Source organism: Pipistrellus kuhlii, unplaced genomic scaffold (assembly GCF_014108245.1).
Source record: "Pipistrellus kuhlii isolate mPipKuh1 unplaced genomic scaffold, mPipKuh1.p scaffold_m20_p_10, whole genome shotgun sequence".
Taxonomy (NCBI): domain Eukaryota; kingdom Metazoa; phylum Chordata; class Mammalia; order Chiroptera; family Vespertilionidae; genus Pipistrellus; species Pipistrellus kuhlii.
Window position 1 is genome coordinate 29906696 of NW_023425405.1, and position 21593 is coordinate 29928288.

Here is a 21593-nt window from a genome sequence, read left to right on the forward strand (position 1 = left end):
TTACTTTAGCTTCACAGGGTATTGAGCCTTATTGAATTTAATTTTTAAACCATGTGATATGGACATGTATCTTTGTAAACTTTTACTTAACTCTTTGTTATGAATGTGTCCTCCTGTTAACCCTATTACCACTAGGCTAAGAAAACGTGTTATTATGGCACAAATTTTTATAAAACAAACAAAAGAGAGCTGTTATAATTCTTACTGCCTCCATATTGGAGTAATTTATATCTATATGCTTTTATATTATATTTCTAAAAGTAATGATACATTTATACATATATATTACAGAGCCCTAGTTTATATGTATGTATTTTTGAATGGATATTTTATGTGTATTTAGTAGGCAATGAATGACTCATGGAGTAAGTCCCAATACCTCTTCTACAATACTTCCATCTCAATCATGTTGCTACTGTACCTGTACCTTGATTTTGTCCTTCAGAAAAGTATAACTTTATTGGATGTTGTAATCTTAGGATGTTTTGCATTTTTCTCTTTCATGGTTGTACACAGCTACAGTGGCAGAAATGCAATCACTTCCACAAATTCTACAAATGTTTTCTGCTAATATTATAAGTCTCAGGTATTTCCTGCCTAAATCGATAATAAAAATCTAAAGAATTATGCTTTAAAATACCTTTTAACAATTTCAGTTATGAAAGAATTCATATCTAACACAAAGATGAGGAAAGAAGTCATTCTTGTAGAAGGTGTTGAATAGAAAGAATTGACTGTTATTTTAAGTTTGGAGATCTTTGCTTATGACTCAGTAGTCAATGGAAAGTTTGTGTTGTGGGATATAGAAGTCTTCTAAGATTAATTGTGAAGCTTATGCAACTGATGATGTGTAAAGACATGATTTTCTTAGGACACACATTTCTAGTATTCTCTCTGTTAGTGAAAATTGGTTGTTCATTTTTAGATAGAATTATGTTCTTGTGGAATGTGCAAATAAATGAATTGCAGAAGACTTTTCCTCCGCTTTATGAATAATTATCTTTCTCCATTAAGCACCAGACTTGGGATCACTATTCATCTTTATATTTTAAATAGTCTACTGAGCTTAGTCAGATGAGCAGTATTAATTTGTTAATTTATTTGCCAGGGCTGTCCTAGTAAATCAGTGCATAAAATTTAACATGAAATGCACAGGAGGCAAAATAAATGAAACTAGCCTCCTTTGTCAGTGAGCTTACATTAATTTTAGCCTGAGAAAAGAAATTGAACAACTGGTTTGGTCACTCAATTTTTCAAAAAATATGGCTGGGAATTTTGTTATTTTTTTTTTGTGTGTGTGTGTGTACTGGATTTTGTATTCTAAATAATGGGAATATTCTTTAGCTTAATATGCTGCTTCTTTAAAAAGATAGAACTACATATTTTTAACACCATTAACATTTTAAAATTAAATGTTATCTGTCTGTAATTAATAATAAATTCATGTAATACATATGCTAATACAAATATGCTTTCACAGTTTTCTGGGAAGCCTGACTGTTCTTTATTGAATGCATAGAAAGGTGATGGAACCAGTGCAAAAAGCTCTTTGCTCCAAACATGCTTTGGCTTGAACCCCGTGTATAATAAATGTCTGTGTGATACTTTTGAAAAGTCTAGTATGATGAAGTTTTCCTGGCATGAGATGTTTTATTTTATGGGCTTTTGAAGCTTACCTTATTCTAATTAAATGTTGGGGTATTTGATTCACTGGTACCTGCTAGGGTGGGATGCAGAAAGTGTTGTGAGATGTTAGTGTCAGCATTGGAAATTCTGTTTTTTTGTTTTGTTTTGTTTTTTTTAATATATTTTTATTGATTTCAGAGAGGAGGAGGAGTAGGAAGAGGAGGAGGAGGTGGAGGAGGAGGAGGAGGAGGAGGAGGAGGAGGAGGAGGAGGAGAGAGAGAGAGAGAGAGAGAGAGAGAGAGAGAGAGAGAGAGAGAGAGAGAGATCAATGATGAGAGAATCATTGATTGCTGCCCCTTGCATGCCCCTTACTGGTTATCGAGTGTGCAACCCAGGCATGTGCCTTTGGCTGGAATCAAACCTGGGACCCTTCAGTCTGCAGGCCGATGCTCTATCTACTGAGTCAAACCAACTAGGGCAGCATTGGAAATTCTTATGTGGGAATGACAGGCCAGGTCTCTTCTGAATACTTTGAGTATTATTCCCATTTCTGGGTCTTTTGAGGGAGAAGCATCCATTTCTATTTTTTTAAAGTTTCCTGTGATTATGGAAATGACAGAGTACTGAGGTTTTTTTTTGCTAAACCAGCAAGACTCCCAACTGTAATCTTGTGTGTTGAGCTCTTCCATTTGTAGAAGATGGAACTCACACTACATTTATAAATCTCAGCCCTCCCCCAACAAATGTGGCCTGCTAATGCATATTATTGGTATACTTTTGTTCGTGTTAATAACAACAGGCACTTGAAATAATGAATCACCATTCTTTTCTTTAAAATCCATGATCCCATTTAATCTTCAGAGCAGTCCTGAGAGCCGGTTATCACAGATGCCATTATCTCACTGTAAGACTATGCCTCGTGCTCATTTCACTCTACCACATGACGTTCGTTAGGGATGTCAATACTTGCCCTTTTCTAGTAATAGAAACCACATTGTTGGAGGAGAAGAGGGTTTTAAAAGTCATTTTGTAGTGTGCTCTCATTTTGCCAGAGGTAACCCAGGCCATTTTCTTTGCCTGGATCTGAGATAACTTCTTTATACTAAGTGTTGGTGCATTTTTCTTATGAAAGAAAATATGTAATAATATCTGTAGCAGATAGGACATATTTTAGGCTTTGTGGACCATATGTCTTTGGTGCAACTATTCTACTCTACTGTTATCATGAAAAAGCAGTCATGGATAAGATTTTTAAAAATTGGTATGGTTGTGTTCCAATAAAAGTTTATTTACAAAACAACAACGAACAAACAAACAAGCAAACAAACAAAAAAACTAGGAGGCTGGATTGTACCCATGAACCATTGTTTCCTAAACTTTCGTTTAGATTTCTTTTTCCTAAATGACCTATCTGCTACAGCTAATTAGTATCATGACCGAACATATCTGTCAGATATTTCTTTAATGGACATATACTTCCTGAATCATCAATTCTCATGATTTAAAGTATTGCTCAGGTACCAATTTCTGTGTTTTTATCTCTAGTGTTCACCATTTCTCTAAGGTTTCACAGGAATGTTCAAGTGCTTGAAGTTTAAAATTTTGAATTCGTCTTGTTCCCTCAGGAACTCTCTCTTTCCCCAAGTCTCTGTGTTTCAATTTTTACCTCATCCTAGACACCATCACAACTGTTGCTAATTGCAAATTGAATAAGCCGCCCTCCTTATTAAAATCTACAGGACAAAGCTCAGTCAGATCATCAAGGCTGGGCCTGGGCGGGCTCTTGCTAATGTTACAGTCCTTGCTCTCGCTGAACACTTTGCCCTCTGGTGGCTCTCATCTGATGTGGTTCCCACATGTTCCCCGCTACCTGACATATCTTTGTTTCCTCTGGTGAGTTATTCTCCCTGAAACACCATTTTTCTAGTGTTTGCTTGCCTGATTGTAGTTATCCTTAAAATTTGAGTGTGACAGTGCAAAAGTATTTCTTTTTGGAGTCCTCCCTTCATACTCCTGTGCTCAGACTCTTCTCCCCATTGTGAGCAGGCATTCACAAATGACTATGGACTTGAACTTGCCTTGACATTCCTATTTCATCCTGTTTCAGGGCTGCCTACCACAAATAGATGCTTTGTGGCAACTTGCAGAAATGAAGGAGGCTGGAAATGAGGAACTAAATAGAAATACTTCTCAAGTAATAGCTATATTCTATTAAGGACGATATTACTGTTCTACCTGAGGTTTCAGGACATTATTTGCTCTGTATAAATTTTAATATTATGAATTACACTATTTTGGTTTATGTTATCCTCCTTACTTTTTGGTAGTTCACTCTTTCCCCCTCCCTTCCCCCCATTTTGCCTTTTAGAAAAAGAAATTTTGTTTCATTCGACATTATAATTGTCTAATTTACAGATGATCTGTTTTTAGTTTTTGTAAATCTTACTTTCACTGTTCAGGTTAGAAAGTATACCTTATTGTGCCAATAAATGACTACTGTGTTCTTTTAATTCATTTTCTGTTTTTACTCTTAAATATAGGATTAAACTTTAAATGTTTCTCATTCCTAAGTGGGACAATTTTTCTCTTATAAACTGAATTTAGGGGGTTACTTTCGAACATTTTTGGAGGAGGCATTTTTTTTAAATTTCAAAATAATAAAGTTTAAATGGATCACTGCCATATTAATTTCACAGTATCATATTAAGTAAGTAAAAAACTTGTATTTAAAAACATTAATTTTATATTTTAGTTCATGTGATAACATTTACTTATATATTTAATTAATAAGAAATACTAGGTTATTGTGACCAAGACAAAAGTTTGAATCAAAGATTATGGAAGATAGTTGGAGGTTTCTTTTCCTAGTCTACTTCTGCATTTTTATTTTATTTTTTGGATTGTGAAATGTACTAATTGGCCCATTAGATACTAAAAATATTAATAATTGAAGGGTTGTTTTTTTTCCCTCTTTTCTTGCAATCTGTCCTCTTCAATTAAATGGATCCAGAAGCCTGGATCCAGTAAATAGATGTGGCCTTGTCATAAATATAATATGGAACAAAGTTATCTTCAAACTTATATGCTATGATTACAATATATCAACAGAATGTGATGTTTCACTCAGTTATCTGTGTTCAGCAGCTTACTCTTACCCCATCATGAATGCATGTGCTAAGCAGATGTTTGCTAGCCATGTTGGCCATTCAGTTGAGCTCAGCAGTCATATGCCATGAAAGTGTATCTCATTGTTCGATTCTCTGTGGGCAGACATGCCTAGGCCTGAATTAAAAAAAAAAAAAAATACAGTGCATTTTCCTTCTTAAGTATTGTAGTTTTCTTTTCTACAAGTTTGACTTGGGTCCTTTTTATATATTTTTTTCTGTGCTCAACCTTGGAATCTATGGGATACCATTATAATTTTAGTATATATTTTTTAATTTGAATATATTTTTTTCAGTTTTGAGTCAGTTGTATTTATTTCCTTATTGTGGACCCTATTTTCTGCTTCTTTATAAGTCTGGGATTTTTTTTTTTTTTTTTTTTTTTTTTTTTTGTCTGTGTCTATTTAAGGTGTATTACGTGGTTTTAAGATCAACCAAAGGACTTATACATATACATATAAGCATAACCACTGGATAAAAACACTGGGGTTGGGGGCAGATGAGAGCATGTACTGGGAGGTAGGGGAGGCCGGGGGGAAGTCAATGGGGGGGGGGGGGAAAGGAGACATATGTACTACTTCAAACAATAAAAAAAAATTTTTTTTAATTTTTCATTCAACTTGGAAATATTCCGCCATTATTTTTTCATTATTTTTTTCTGCCCTTCTCCTTACCCTGGGGACTTTGATTATCTGTATGTTAAGCTGTTTGACGTTGATCCATATTTCACTGGGGCTCTGTTTATTTTTTTCTTTTATTTTTTGATTTGAGTTGTAGTCTTTGTTTCCTTTTTCTCAGTTTCATTTTAAATTATTTCTGTTGTTATATTTTCAAGTTCACTAACCATATTTTCTGTCATGTCAAATATGCTGTTAATCCCTCCAGTGCTATTAATTTTTTAATCTCAGATCCCGTTTTTTCACTTCAGAAGTTAGGTTTGAACTATTTACATTTTCTTTTCTCTACGTGACATGCTCATTCTTCTAGATTTTTGAATACATGGAACACAGTTGTTAATGATCTTAATGCCATTTTCTATCAATTTTAATATATTTTTCATTTTTAAGTTGGTTTTGATTGATTGATGTTTATTCAGAGAAAAATTAGTAAATCTAATAAATATAGTTGTATCTTAAAAATAAGGTTAGCTAAACAAATCCAGGCTTCATATTAATCATTGGATTGCTTTTAACTTTTTATTTTGAAAAATTTTATGGAGAATACAGATGTTAATTGTAGAGTATGTAATGCTTCAGCTAATTGTGACATAATATAGCAGTGGCAAAGTTATGTTCTTCTAGAAGAAATCACTATGTGGAGCAACTGAAAAAAAATGTTCATTTTGATTTTTTAAAACATGTTTTAAAGTAAATGTTAGTTTTTCCATTGACTGTTTAAAATGTAAAGTTCTGGGTTCATTACTTCTTTGATCTTTTAAATAAGATTTGAAAAACGTGTGCACAAATGTAACATTTGTACTGATATAAAACTCATTTATTTTAAATTCTTTGGATAAATAAAAACATCTAAATATTTTGTGTGGTAAATAATTTTATGCAAAGTACATTTATTTTATTTCCTACCTTTTGTTACATGTCATTATTTTTCAGTCTACTAGTTTTGGTGGCATTTTTATTCAGTTAAGATTTACAATTGGGTTGTTAAGCATTTGCTCTGAGTTTCCATGATAGCTTATAACTTAATTAGTTTTTATTCATCAGAAGTATGAGTTGATTTTCATGACAGCATTAATTTAAATTTGTTGTAAAATGCAGTGATTCGATATTGAAAGCTTGTTCTTTTTTCTTTTTAAAAGCACAATTCATTAAATTAAAGCAATTTTCATTAATGGAACCCATGTAATTTATAAATAGTTGAAGTGAGATGAAAGTTTTTCTAATGTTTTCTAATCCTTAAGATGAACTCTTACTTTGATCCGCTTAGTATTGGCCAGTTTCATCGGTTATTAGATTTCCCTCCTATTTCTTTTGAAAATGGCTGTTTTGAAGATGCTAGGCCTAATTCATACAATTTACTTTTCTGTACACATATGTAGATAATTTTGCAGTATCTATTGTGTGGATTCAGAGAACTTCTGTTCTATCTACTGATCCATTCTAATTCAATTATTTGATAATTACCAGAACTTTAATTTTGACTATCCTTCCACTTTGGTGGGCATTAAACAGTGCATTATTTGAATGCACATTTATGGTTCACAAATTTACTTTCTTCTTTGTCAAATAAACAAAGAGTCTCTCTTCCCTCCTATGGAGAAGAACCCTGCCCTCATTTGCGGGCCTTCACATGGACACGGACTCTGGAATGAGAGAAGTGTTACATGTGGGGATATGGAACATTCCTAATGTTTTAAAGAATATTGTATGTGACATTCGTTATTATCTTTATTTCATGTATCTGTCCTCAGAGACAAGAGGGGGGGAAAAATCACATTTTAAAGTATAAAAAAATCAGTGGGAATTTCTCTGGGACCAGGGACATAGTAAATGGTTGCTAGAAATAGAAAGCATACGTACAACTGAATGTAGAAAATAGGAGGCCCCTAGAATCCTTTTCCAAACTTCGTGAGTGGAAACCTGGCCCACCCACAAAGCTATGAGGCTACCCACATGTTATATGTTTAAGCAATTTACTAGTTTAGAGGAATGAATTTGCTACCTTTAAAAAAAATGTACATGGGGGGTAAGAAGAGATCCTTATCTTTATTTATGTATGCAGGAAAAAGGACTGTTAGGAATGGCATACTAAATGGGAACAATTGTTTTTACAGTAATTTACATGTAGCAAATTAGTGAATAGTGCAAAAAGAGATCAAAGATCTCAACCAAATGAAATGTTTTGCTCTATTTCAATGGATGTAAACCTGTCCAGCTGTAAGTTTGTTTTATTAAGGCAAAAACATTTACATTTCTCTTGAGTTATTATGATCATTTCACAACCCTCTGCTGTAGTCCTATAAACCTGCCCAGTTTTTAAAATTAGAATTGATTGTGTTGTATCCACTGAAAGTTTTCCTGGAACTGATAAGTAGCTGCTCTATTTTAGAGGTTCAAAATGAGTAGCACAACGAAAAGTATATGCTCCGGTTTCATGGTTTTGTTAGTAAGAAGTACACTTGCTGGAAATTATCTTATGCTTCTCATGTCATTAGGCCTCCCCGTCTGGCAGAAGAGAACTTGAACATGCATCTTACTTCTTCAACATGATTATACATTTTATAAGTCAACATCCGTATCTGTTTCTTTAAAATTTAATTATGTCAGCTAGCACAATGTTCAGCATATAGTAATTACTCAAGTCTAGGATCTGCATTAATCTTCTCTATGTCCTACTACTTCATGTCTTGAGTTTCACTATAATTTAAGTACATTCTTGGCTTGATGGGATAACATCAGCAGTTTGTAGATGTATAAATAGCTTGCCTAGAACTCACTTTCATGCACCATTTCCTTAATTGAATTCATGGACTGTGGTGAACAGCATTGGCCTACTGATTTTTTTAAAAAAAAGTGCTGTGACATTTTTTCTTTCCAAGGAGCTAGTGTTTGTTGTTTCTTACCATCGATAGCTGGAGTGAAAGTCTTCCAGTCCCTGTTTAGACATCTCATGATTTGGTGATAACTTTTTAAAACTATGGTACAGTCCCCTGTCTGGTGTGGCTCAGTTGGCTGCAGTGTTGTGCCCTGCACTGAAGGGTTTGATTCCCTATCAGGACACATGCCAGGTTTCCGGCTCCATCCCCAGTTAGGAGCATGCAAGAAGCAGCCAGTGGACATTTCCCTCTCAAATCGATGTTTGTTTGTTTGTTTCTCTCTCTCCTTCCTTCATCTCTAACAATCAATAAAAATTCCTTAACAAACTGTCTTAAAACCCTGATACCATGTCCTTCAGTTCAACCTATATGTTTTTGCTACAGCACAAATCTTTGTAAGAAAAATTCATTTATATGTGATTAATAAAGGAAGGAGTTGGGTCCATATAATGTAGAAGGCATTGGATCATATGCAACTTTTCCTAGATAAGAATAGCCAGAAAAACAGCATAAGAATTAAAACCATGGGAGGAAACATAAAAACCCTCAACTCAATTGCTGCACTGGATGCAAAAAGCCTCTATAGCAGGGAGTGGTCCTCAACCTTTCTAATGCCCTGACCCTTTAGTACAGTTCCTTGTGTTGTGGTGACCCCAAACATGAAACTATTTTTGTTGCTACTTCATCACTGAAATATTGCTAGTGTTAATGAATCGTAATGTAAATATCTGGGTTTTTACCATGGTCTTAGGCTCTACAGCAGCGGTTCTCAGCCTTTGGGTCGCTGAAGTAGTAATGAAAGTAATTTTGTGGTTACAACATGAGAAACTGTATTAAAGGGTTTTGGCATTAGAAAGGTTGAGAACCACTGCTTTATACCATTCGTTTTTTATTGATATATTAGTTTCTCAAAGAAATTTGGTAAAACATCCTTCTATGTTTAAGTTTATGGGTTTGGAAATTGTGTTTTTATAATTCAGTCATTTGTATGTTTATCATTGCTAAAAAAATTATTTTCTGTGTTATAGAAAGAGCATGATATGATGTTTTGTTGTTTCATTTGTCTAAAACAGTGTATATTCATATAAATGAGTAGAGACAAAGGGAAGGGACTAGTAGGGGAGAGGGTGGAGTATACTTTAAAATTCTTCTGGTTAATAAATGTACATCATTGAACAAATTGCAATCCATAAAAGTTTTTATAACTTGGTATTGTGAAAGAATATATATATATATATATATATATATATATATATATATATATTACTAAATGTTCTTCTTAGAGTGCATTTGCATTTTAAGTTACTTATTTTAAGGTTGCATGTCTTTTATATTTCAAAAAAGAAAAATAGTAAGGAAAAAAAATAATTTAGAGAAATGATGAAAGACCACCCTGTCCTTAAATTTTAAATTAAAAATAATGTTTAAAAAAGTTGTTTGAATAATTTCAAGAAAACATTATTTTAATACTGCTAAAAATAATTCTGTATAAGTTCATTTTAAATTTAAGAAATAGTTCATTATTTGTCAAATATAAAATTAATTACTTTGAATTGGATTATTTTAAAGAACTTCATATATTTAAGCATGCTTAAATTTTATTGATATTGTTCATTTAACATATACTGATATTTATAAATATTTACCTCCTGCCTAGATTCAAATTATAAATTATGATTTAAGTTGAGTGAATTGTTATAATCATGTTTTTATACATTATATTAGCACTTTATGTTTTTCAGCATTTTATTCTCTATGAGTGTTTACTGCATCTGTATTTATAAAAGATTATATACTGATCATATTAAATACTTATGGCTTATAATGCTTAACTATAAATTAATACAAATTGTTAATTATAAAAAATAATTATAATATAATTTTAGTTTCTTTAATGTTACATGTTCAAAGAAAAATGAATAAAGAGTATTCTAATTATTCATTTTTATATTATTTTGCAGGTGCATTTTCTTGATTATAAATCAGTACATTTTGATCATAAAATGGAAAACCTAATGCAGATTAGGGAACTAGCAAAGGAGGTGAAAGAAAGAAATATTTTATTATGTGGACTTCTCATTTATTACCCACAGGTAGGTAAAATGTTGTTCACTTCAGAATGTATGTCCTATAGACTACAGATTTAGTAGTGGGAACCTGACTTTGTTAAAAGCAAAGAGATGTGTTAATAAGGAAAATAAGAGCTGGAAAATTACTTATCTCTATTCAAGGGGAAAAATGAAAACAAGTGTTTTGATAGGGAAAAAGAAAACATGAAAATTAGCAAATGTCTTATACTAGGTGGCCCACATAGAAATGCCAGACATGCAAATAAAAATACAGAATGCCCAGTTAAATTTGAATTTCAGATAATAAATAATTTAAGTATATTCCAAATTTGGAATTTAAAATTTGCAATCCATATTTAACTGGACTTTTAAAATTTAATTGGTAAGCCTAATGTCATAATTCTTAGCCATTTGTATGATTTGGAATCATTTATTTTATGTTAAGCTGAAGATGTTGGTGAACATGTTTTTAATCACTTGAAAGCAGTCCTTGGCATTCAGATTACAAGAGGACATGTTATTTAATTACAGAAAACTCTTATCATCACTGTCTTTTAATAGCAGCAAGTCAGTTAAGGAGAAGGTAAAAGAAATTAGCATTATATCAATAAATTGTTTGTGCAGAGAAATGTTTTATAAATCAAACTATTTGGAGAACCCATTAGAGAAGGTGGATTTTTCCTTTTACATAAATACCTTTCATGGAATTTGAAGAATGCTCTAGAGTTTCTTAGTACCATACAGTAGTCAAAGAAATGAAATAGTCAACTGCTTTTATAATTGTTTGAAATAAAAATTATTTGGCACTGACTGTCCAGGAAATGACAGGTATTTAAAGTTATATGGATGATGAATAACAGCTATTGTTGCTGAAATATTTAAGGTGCCTTTTTAGCCTGAAGGTAACATTTCTTTTGAAGCAAGAGAATTTTCATAAATATAAGGATTATCTTTTAGTGAATCCCTCAGTTTTCTTTAACTTTTGAATTTGTTTCCTCTGCTTCCGAAATATGAAAGCATGACCTCCGGTTAGTCATGAAGAACAAGGCAAACTTTGCTTAGAATAATGGAATTGTAAACTGTGAGTGCTGTAGGAGCTATTGGAGTTAGGACAACCAAGAATGGGGGCCACTGGGGCTGGGCTGGTGGTGGGGAGAGGATGCAGGAGGTTGGCCAGCCAGCCCTGTCCCTGATGGGGGTGAGGGAGGCCAATTTGGGGTGAGGTGAGGCGAGGATGATTGGGGCCTGGATCCAGCCAGTTGGCCACTGCAGTGTTCAACCGTTCCGCCGTTTCGGTAGCTGGGTGTGTGTCTGTGTGTGTGTGTGTGTGTGTGTGTGTGTGTGGGTGTGTATTTCCAAATATTATATAGAATGTACTTATTGTTGTTACTCTGCAATTTAAATATAACTGGACATCTTGTGTTTTTATTTGCTAAACCTAGTAACCCTTGTAGAATTTTTATTTGCAATAAAACTATTCATTTTTCCACCCCTGGCATTTTCCCACATTTGTGGAATGGAGTCAACTGAGTATATATGTGACTCTGTACCTGTGAAGGCTACCTGTTTGGAGAGGTGGCCTTGATGGAAAGGAGGAACCTTTGCTATCTACTGCTTGGTGTCTGCTTCATTGTTTTGAGCAAAGTTGGATCTGCTAAGCCAGCTCCCTGCTAAGCTTCCAAAAGTGGGGAGAAGATGATCCTGCAAGGACTTCAAGATATGTTAGTATCACGTGTGCTCACTCATCTAGGGGAAATGATGAACAACATAGACCGATGAACAAGAACAGCATCAATAAGACTGTCGGACTTCAGAGATAAGGTAGGGGAGGGTGGAAGTAAGGGAGAGAGATCAACCAAAGGATTTGTGTGCATGCATATGAGCCTAACCAGTGGTCATGGACAACAGGGATGAGGGCATGCGGGGAGGAGTTATGTTATAACTTAATCAATAAAGTAATTAAAAAAAAAGATATGTCTTTGTCTTTTCTGTGGTTTTTGTTGTTGTTTGTTTTTTTGTTTTTTGTTTTTTGCCACTTGAGGAGCAATGAGCAGCAGTCTCTCAGGACTCTCTGAAGGAGGTGATGCATGAAGTTCTGCATGGGAACCAGTGTAAGCACCAGAAGTTTTTGGAGACAGTGGAGCTGCAGATCGGCTTGAAGAAATATGACCCTCAGAAGGACAAACACTTCTCAGGCACTGTCAGGCTTAAATCCACTCCAGCCTCAAGTTGTCCATATTGTTCTGGGGACCAGCAGCACTGCAAAGAGGCCAAGGCCTTGAATATCCTCCCATGGACACCCAGGTGCTGAAGAAACTCAACAAGAATAAGAAACTGGTCAAGAAGCTGGCCAAGAAGTATGATGCCTTTTTGGCTGTAGAGTCTCTCATCAAGCAGATCCCTGTAATCCTGGGCCCAGGCCTGAAGAAGGCTGGCAAGTTCCTTCCTGTTGACCCTCACTGAGAACATGGTGGCCAAAGTCCACGAAGTGAAATCTATAATCAAGTTCCAGAAGAAGAGGTTGCTTTGTCTGCCAGAGGCTGTTGGCCATGTGAAGGTGATAGATGATGAGCTTGTGTACAACATCCTCATAGCTGTCAAGTTCCTGGTGTCTTTGCTAAAAAAGAACTGGCAGCACGTCCGTCCTTATACATCAAGGGCACCATGGGCAAGTCCCCAGGCCTGGACTAAAGCACAACTGAATAAACAATATTGCTGTGATTTAAAGAAGATATATGCCTCTCATAATCTTAGGAAGCAAAGATAGCATACTTAGATGCAGCTTAACCCTTCTTAAAAGAACAATAATGAAGATGTTTCAAGTTTGTGAGAAAGTTTAATATATGTTTGTCCTCAAAGACCCAGGTGTGAGTTGACTCTTACTAGCCTAACAAGCTGTCCTGTGTATAATTCCACCTTAAATAGTATTTGCCAAAGATCCCCTGATGTTCAGTAGCTATGCCATTAAAAAGGGGCTATGGTTTAAAAAATGGGAAGCATCAAGGAATAGAATTAAACAGACATCTTCAATAAAGGCCTTCTCACAAATCCAAAATGAGTGATTCATCTATTCAAATTGGAGACAATGGTGTGCCATTTTCCATGTTCTCCTGTAACCCTTTAACTGTAGATAATTCATGGGATTAATGCTCCATAAAACAAACTCTAGGAAACACTCCTCACATATATGCTTTATGTAAAGAATTCTCTACCTCTAACCACACTCATTTACTAGTATATTTCCATTTAGTTAATACTACTTTTTCCATTTAATAATATATTAAGTGCTTACATAAAAGGCATTCCTTTAACACTAAGGATATGAAAAGATATAAGGTGAATCTTCTGTTTACTGTTTAGTGAAAAGAGTGTTTGTTTGTTCTTTCCATGGTGGTGTAAGACACAACTTTTTAAGTGCCCGTACATTAGACTTTTCCCTGGATCTAATCCATCTCTGGTAACCATTAAGTTGTTTATATAGTTACTGCGTGTTCTTTTAAGTCTCTGATTAATGAAGCTTTTCTAGATTTTTAGCCATTTTTCATAAGACATAGCATCAAGTGCTTCTTTGGATAAGTTTTCAGTTAATGATACTCCCTTCTTGGAAGAGAGAATATAGTGAATTGACTTCAATATCTGTGCTACACATCTGGTCTTTCTGGCTTAAAGAAGACCTGCCTTGTTATGACATGATATTTCTGATAATGTAGATGGTCTTGATTTTTTTGGCTGCACTTTCACTGTGTTGATGTATATGATGTTTATAGTTAAATAGAATTATGTAAGTCTATTATTTAAACACATGATGCTGTTAAGCTTTTGTTTGTGTAGAATTCTTTAATACACACACGTATAATAAGACTGTGTTTGGTGAATTTAAACTTAGTGGTTTTTTTTCTAGTATTTCAGTCTTACTATCTTTTCTTGGTATAAAATATAGTATATGATTAATTAGCTATAGTTTCTTTCTTCATATAATTTACAAATTAGATGTCTGTATTTGTGAACACCTTTAAGGAAACAGTCATTTGGAAAAGGCTAAGATAGATTTTTTTAGTTCCTCTAAATGTTCTACAATACTGTTTGTAATCAGTTAATGATAATTCTTTGGTAATTCAATAACTGACAAATGCATCTTATTGCATACTATTTCAACTCAGTTTCTTTATATTTTCTCTACTGACACAAGAAACTAACAAATGCTTTGCATAACTCTAGTTATGCTCCATATATATGCATTTTTCTAATCATAAAGATATTACTTGTTAATTTATTGAATATGCTAGTTTCTTAGCTATATCAGTATAATAAAGCACTAAATAATCTTTTCCCTAAAACTCAGTTTAAAATATTCTAGTGACTCAAAAAATTAAAAGTTTAAAATAAGTTCTTTGTGGGTACCTTAGACTTAAAGATCAAATGGCTGGCTTGACCATTTATATATAGTATAAAGTTTTCTGACTCTGTTTTCAGTGCTCAGTTCCTTAAATTGTTAATAAATAAGAAAATATTTAAAATTTATGCACTAGACAAGAAATAAAGTTTACCTTGACAATTTGTTAAATGGGTTTAAATCGGATCTTATCCTTCTTTCTGTAATAACCATACAAACACAACTATGAATAGTATTAAAACCAGATTTTATAGTTTAATCCATATATAGTTTCTTTTTAATATTTCTATACATAAAATATTACTCTTCATCCATCCTACTATTTTTTTAAAATATATTTTATTGATTTTTTACAGAGAGGAGGAGAGAGGGATAGAGAGCTAGAAACGTCGATGAGAGAGAAACATCGACCAGCTGCCTCTTGCACACCCCCTACTGTGGATGTACCCTCAACCAATGTACTTGCCCTTGACCGGAATTGAACCTGGGACCTTTCAGTCCACAGCCCGACGCTCTACCACTGAGCCAAACCTGTTTCGGCCATCCTATTATTTTAACTTTGTTAGACAAGTCATTATTGAGGTCCAAGGTATAAAATTATGTATTTGGGACACATGTTCTAATTATTTGAAAATCTATGTCTAATCATATAGCAGTGAACTTAAAGAAAATTGGTATTTCTGGAATGAACTATTCAAGCCAATAACTTGAGTTCACAGCACTAATTTAATTGAATTTTAAAATATTTTTATGATGACTTTTTTTCATGGGAGTATTTGCAAATATACATTTTAAAAACAAATTTGCATATGAACTTGAATGATAATAAAATTTATGAAGTCTATAAAGTTTAGAAAGTTATATAGCAGTTTTCTATTTAACTTGTGCATTTTACTTGTGCTCAAAGCTTTAGAGATCAAAGTAAACTGGTTCATGGTTAAAGAGCTTCCCCAAATTATTATAACTTCTTATTTATTTATTGCACTAAATCAGTGTCTTCCCTTGTGATCGAAAAGCTAGCTCTGTGATTTTGATAAAGTGATACACATTTTCTAGGCCTCCAGTTTTTCATGTGAAATGCAGAAGTCATAACTCTATAAAGTCTCTGTTGAATGAGAAGGTGAAGACACAGGAGGTGTGCAGGCTGTACCAGGTGACACCATCCTCCGTCTCCCTCTGCCATGGGAAATTCTGGAGCTGAGCCTGGGTTTTTTTCTCTCTTCATATGTGACCATAAAACATACCATACTATTATTCACTTATTTATTTATACATTACTCATTATAGTTCAAATCTTTTATTATAGTTCACAGAGGAAATTGTTCCTCTCCCCTCCCCCTTCCCACAACACCTCAAAGTAGAAGACAACAAGGGGGATGTCTTTGTTCTGCTGTAACATCACACTAGGGATTGGGTGGCTCATAAACAGACACCTCCTCTCACAGCTCTGGAGGACTGAGGCTGAGGTCAGGGGCTGGCGGGGTGAAGACTCTCTTTCTGGTTGCAGAACCCCGTTTTCTCATTTTATCCTCACAGGGTGGGGATAGGGTGAGGCCTGGTTGGGGGTCTCTCTTCATTGAAACACTGATCCTATTTGTGAGGGCTCCACTTTCATGACCTAATCACCAATCTAAGGCCTCAATTTCTGCTTCCACCCCATTGGGGGTTATTATTTCAACATATGAATTTGGTGGTGGAGCGGGGGACACAGTCAGTCAGTCCATGACTAGGAATTATGTCCATCAGAGAAAGGTTAAAGAGGAAACATTAGCATGGTAGGGAGTGTGCACCACTGTCATCTATCCCTCTCCCTTTTCCTCTTCCTTCTCCTTTGAATTGTTATTCCATTGGGTTGGATATAATGGAATATTGCACTTTAGAACACAATGTTGTTTTTTTAAAATATATTTTATTGATTTTTTACAGAAAGGAGGAGAGAGGGATAGAGAGCCAGAAATATTGATGAGAGAGAAACATCGACCAGCTGTCTCCAGCAGCCCCCCCCACCGGGGATGTGCCGGCAACCAATGCACATGCCCTTGACCAGAATCGAACCTGGTACCCTTCAGTCCGCAGACCGACGCTCTACCACTGAGCCAAACCGGTTTCAGCCGAACACAATGTTTTGCTAAATGAGTGTTTTCACAAGAGGGGGTTATTGGAAAGGATGCACCAATCAGCAGAACTATGAGAACCAAGCCCTGAAGAGGTCAATGTATAAACCAGAGGAGCTTTATTACCTCTTCCTGCTCCTGAATGCCACATTTACTGCTGCTCCTACAACTATAGTAGCAGGAGGCATACAAAAAAGGGAGAACATTGCCAAAACAGCCCTGTACTTTTAAAAAAAAATAACTAGTTAAAGAAGATTTATAAAAATCCTTCTCTACAACTCCAAAATAGAACAGGGAACAATGAAATGAAGTTTTGTTTTGTTTAGTAACAACATTCAATTAGATAAAGCTGTGTGAATTCATCTGTCACAAAGTATAAATGAGATCTCTCTATTTAATGATTTAAATACTGTTGTCCTTGATTGTCTGAGTTTTGAAGTATGTACTGTAAGGATACTCAGAAAACACCCTTGATGATGAATCTCTTTGTAATTATCCTACTCTAGGATACCTTTTGCCAAAAGACCTGCATTTGTAGAATACAATTAGCACCAATAGTTTCCTCCGTATGCACTCCATTCGCTTTGGTCTTCTAGACATGAGCTATCCTGCAAATATATGATTCTTTGCAGAACAAATGTTGTCAAGTAGCAGAACACAGATTTAAAAAAAAAAAAAAAAAGATAATCTTGGGTTAGTTAGACTTAAAACTCTACTTCCTATAATGAGCAATTACTTGGAATTCAATTGGGGATTATTTACTAAACACACAGTACTTTCCATTGCACTGACTCACAGAGCATGCACACCAAACAGGCAGCTCTAAATCTGTTTACAGAAACCCATAATACCCTGTGCAGAGTAATCCTGCTCTTTTGATGTGGGAATGTTTACGAGACTAAATATTTTTCACTTTCAATATTGTTTTGGCTTTTATAGTTAGACTTAGTCATTCTTTGGGAAAATGTGAGGGTCATAAAACACAATGCCTTTTGAAAATTCAGTAAGTTTGAGAAACAAAACTGCCTTATGGAGTTTGGTTAGCTTACTTGGAAGAACTACTAGAGAGGGTGGCAGTCAGCTATTATACTGAGATACATCTAAATGACATGGGATACTAGATACAAACCTCTACTACAGATCTCCCCTTAATTTTTTTAAAGTAAAAGAATCAACTTTGATGAATGAAAATGCCATGGAAATTTCTTAACAAACTAATTCCTTTGAACAGTGTATTTGTTAGCTATTATTGCATAACAAAGTACTCCAAAACTTAGTGGCTTAAAAAACATGATTATCTCCCAGTCTCTGGGGTCTGAGCAGTTCTCAAGGATATGGTCCTATCCAGACTCCTCTAGGAACAATGTGCTTTCTTAGCTCACTTAGGTGGATTGGAAGGACTCAGTTCCTCTGGGCTATTTCCCGAGAACTCAGTCCTCCACAAGCTTGTGGATGGGGTCCTGCCTGTATTCCTTGCCATGAGGCCGGTCCTTAGAGCATTCACATCAGTCCCAGCAAAAGAGAGAACTAAGATGGAGGTCACAGTCTTCTGTAACATAATCACCAGGTGACACTCCTGTCACCCTTATTACATTCTGAAGCAAAGTGCTAGGTTCCATTCACATTCAAGGGAGGCAGTTACACAGGCATGGATACCAGGAGCTGGTGACCACTGGGAGCCATATTGGATGCTGCCAACCACAGTAATTCCAGAGTGCTAATATTACAGACTAAAAATTGTATTTATTTGTACCCATGCAAATTAAGGGGTTTGTAACCAAAAATAGGGCTAGCAGTGTTTAAATTAAATTAAAAAAAACCATACAAATAGTATGTGTATGTATGAATATAATAAAAGTATAATATGCTAATTAGACTGGACAGCTGAATGATCTTCTGGACGTTCTTCCAGATGAAGCCACAATGACACGGGGGCCGAGGCAGAGACGTTTAGGGGTGAACAGGCAGGCAGGGAGAGTGGTTAGGGGTGATGAGGCAAGCAGGCAGAGAGGTTAGGGGTGATGAGGCAGGCAGGTGAGTGGTTAGGAGCCAGCAGTCCCAGGTTGTGAGAGGGATGTCTGACTGCTAGTTTAGGTCTGCAGGGATTGGGCCTAAACTGGCAGTTGGACATCCCCTGAGTGGTCTCAGATTATGAGAGGGTGCAGGCTAGGCTGAGGGACCCTCCTGCCCCTGAGCAAGAATTTTGTACACCAGGCCTCTAGTATACTAGTATATATGAAATTGCTTACTGTAGAGATGCTTTATTTACATTTTTAATAGTTTGCTACAATACACACATATATATTTTCTCCTGAAATATTAATAGAATAGTCATAGCCAGAAGCAGGTTTAGCAGGGAAGTGGAGAGCCAAATACATGGAAACTTGTGTTCATGTTTTCTCTATAGTTGTATTTAAAGAGCTTGATTCAGGTCAGCTACATATCAAATGCATTGAGGGGATATATTAAAAAATAGGCTATGTTATTTCAATCCAGGTTAGTGAATCCAGGTAATAAAAACCATCATTGCTATACAATGACTTTTTTTGGTGTTGCATTTGAGAAAATTGAGCCATTACCTTAAGAGCATATAAAGGTTTTGTCTGAGAGTCTTGGAAAAGCTTCCAGGAAACTTACTTGAGATAGTCATTGAGGAGGACTAGAGACAAGAAGAAGGCAATGAATCTGATAACTGGAATCCTGCTGGTACTCTTCAGGGAAGACATGTTTGTGCTCTCGTAGAAAATACTGAGAAACTTCATTGGGAATCATATTGTCCCCCAGTAAAACTCCTGCTGCTTTATCAATGTTATTAAAAAGTTGAAAATAACATGCAATTTAATTTCTGAGATTTGGACTAGTAAAATAGAAAAAAAAACCACAAATTGAATAATTAGTCCCTGGAAAATGGAGAGTTTTCTAATGTATGTGACATTATTTCAACCCTTTGCAATAAAATGTGTTGTATATATCCTGCTCATAGCAATTTTATGCTGACTTTCCTTAAATAACATTAGAAAGAGGGAGATAACTTTACTGTTTATTTTCATTTTGTGGACACTAATTATCCGGACTGCAGATGCAGCTGTACAAAGAATGCTAAAATTGCAGTGTTTAACTGGATCAGGCAGAACCCATGATGTGCATGCTAGAGACTTGAAAATCTCAATTAGATTGAGAAGTAAAACTAAACAGGAGAAATGTGAAGCCAAAATAATTATTTTGAGGTTTGACATCCTATGTCAATGAGTCTGAGTACTTTGAAACATTCGTGGCCTATTGACTGTTAGATATTCCATGTAATTTAGATTAAGGGTAACATTTCCAAAATCATGACTAAGAACGGTTTTCCGGCAATAAGAGATGGTTGTATGTAAATTTTTATTTCCTGGCCCAAACAGTCCATATTTAGGAAAGAGGATAGTTTGTGAAAATTAGAACATGTGTTTATTTTCTCTGAAAATCTTATCAGCATTTCTGATTATGATCACAATGGAAATACAGAGTTGACTGTCTCCACTGAGAATCAGGGAGATATGAGTAATGTTTGGCATATAGGTTTGTGTTTGGAAAATGGTGAGGTTTATTAGTTTTCAGTTCATCTCATTACTCACTTGTGACAGTTGGTAAAGAAATATATTTTAATTAAGCTTCAACTTCCTCTTACTGAATGCATCATGGCAATTATATACTAATGCTATTAGGAAATGAGTTGGTTTAATAACAAACATATCTATAGCAACTCTTTTAGAATCTGGATTTTAATGGACAGAAAAAACACAGATGTTTCACAAAGACACTATTCATGATTATTATTATTATTATTATTATTATGCTTTGGTCAGTGTTTATATTTTGTATATTTTTAATCACCATATTATACTGAAAACCTGTATCAGGAAGAATATAAGGAAGTCATGTTTAAAGAGAAGCAGAGATAATTTACCACATTTTTCAGCTAAACATATATATATATATATATATATATATATATATATATATATATTAATCTTTTGAGATTTTACTCTATTTCCTTTTGAAAAATGTGATTCTGACCCTAGCCACTTTGGGTCAGTGAGTAGAGTATTGGCCTGCGGGCTGCAGGGTTCTGGGTTCGATTCCATCAAGGGCATGTACCTCAGTTGCAGGTTTCTCCCCGGCCTGAGCCCTCGTGCATGGGGGCATCCAATCAATGTGTTTCTCTCACATCAATGTTTCTCTCTGTCTTTCCCTCTCACTTCCACTCTTTCTAAAAATCAATGGAAAACTATCCTCAGGTGAGGATTTAAATGGCCTAAATGCTTCTAAATCGTAATACATTTTACAACTAGGCCACAGATCTCCTGCTCCATGGACAGATTTTTTAAAAAGAGGTATCAGGAACACAATAAATTGTTTACTCTAACATGCTTTATTTGTGTTTTTTAAAAATTGTTTGCCACAAAGATTTTTTGGTGGAAGAACTGGAAAAAAAAAAGAGATTTTGATTTTTGTTTATGGTTTTTCAAGTTAAAAATAGGGTCATGTGCAATATATTAAAATAGGGACCATTAAACTAATCTATATGCTACTTACTGGTATGTCCTTACATTCAGTTTTCAGGTTTGAGCCAACCTTATGCTCTGTTCTTAGAAAGTAAGATAACAAAAGAGCATTTTGAGGGTAGGCTGCTGT

At 34.8% G+C, this 21593-nt stretch overlaps 1 protein-coding gene and 1 pseudogene across 3 annotated transcripts in view; both read left to right on the forward strand.

Annotated features, from left to right (window-relative positions):
- Window positions 1–21593, forward strand: part of CRPPA (CDP-L-ribitol pyrophosphorylase A) — a 157116-nt gene that overhangs the window by 75898 nt on the left and 59625 nt on the right. For all 3 annotated transcript variants that reach the window (XM_036429281.2, XM_045578175.1, XM_036429282.2), the window contains one exon: window positions 10305–10436. In XM_036429281.2, coding sequence (XP_036285174.1) covers window positions 10305–10436 — 132 coding nt within the window. The remainder of the gene's footprint in view (window positions 1–10304; window positions 10437–21593) is intronic.
- Window positions 12437–14722, forward strand: LOC118714235 (annotated as a pseudogene).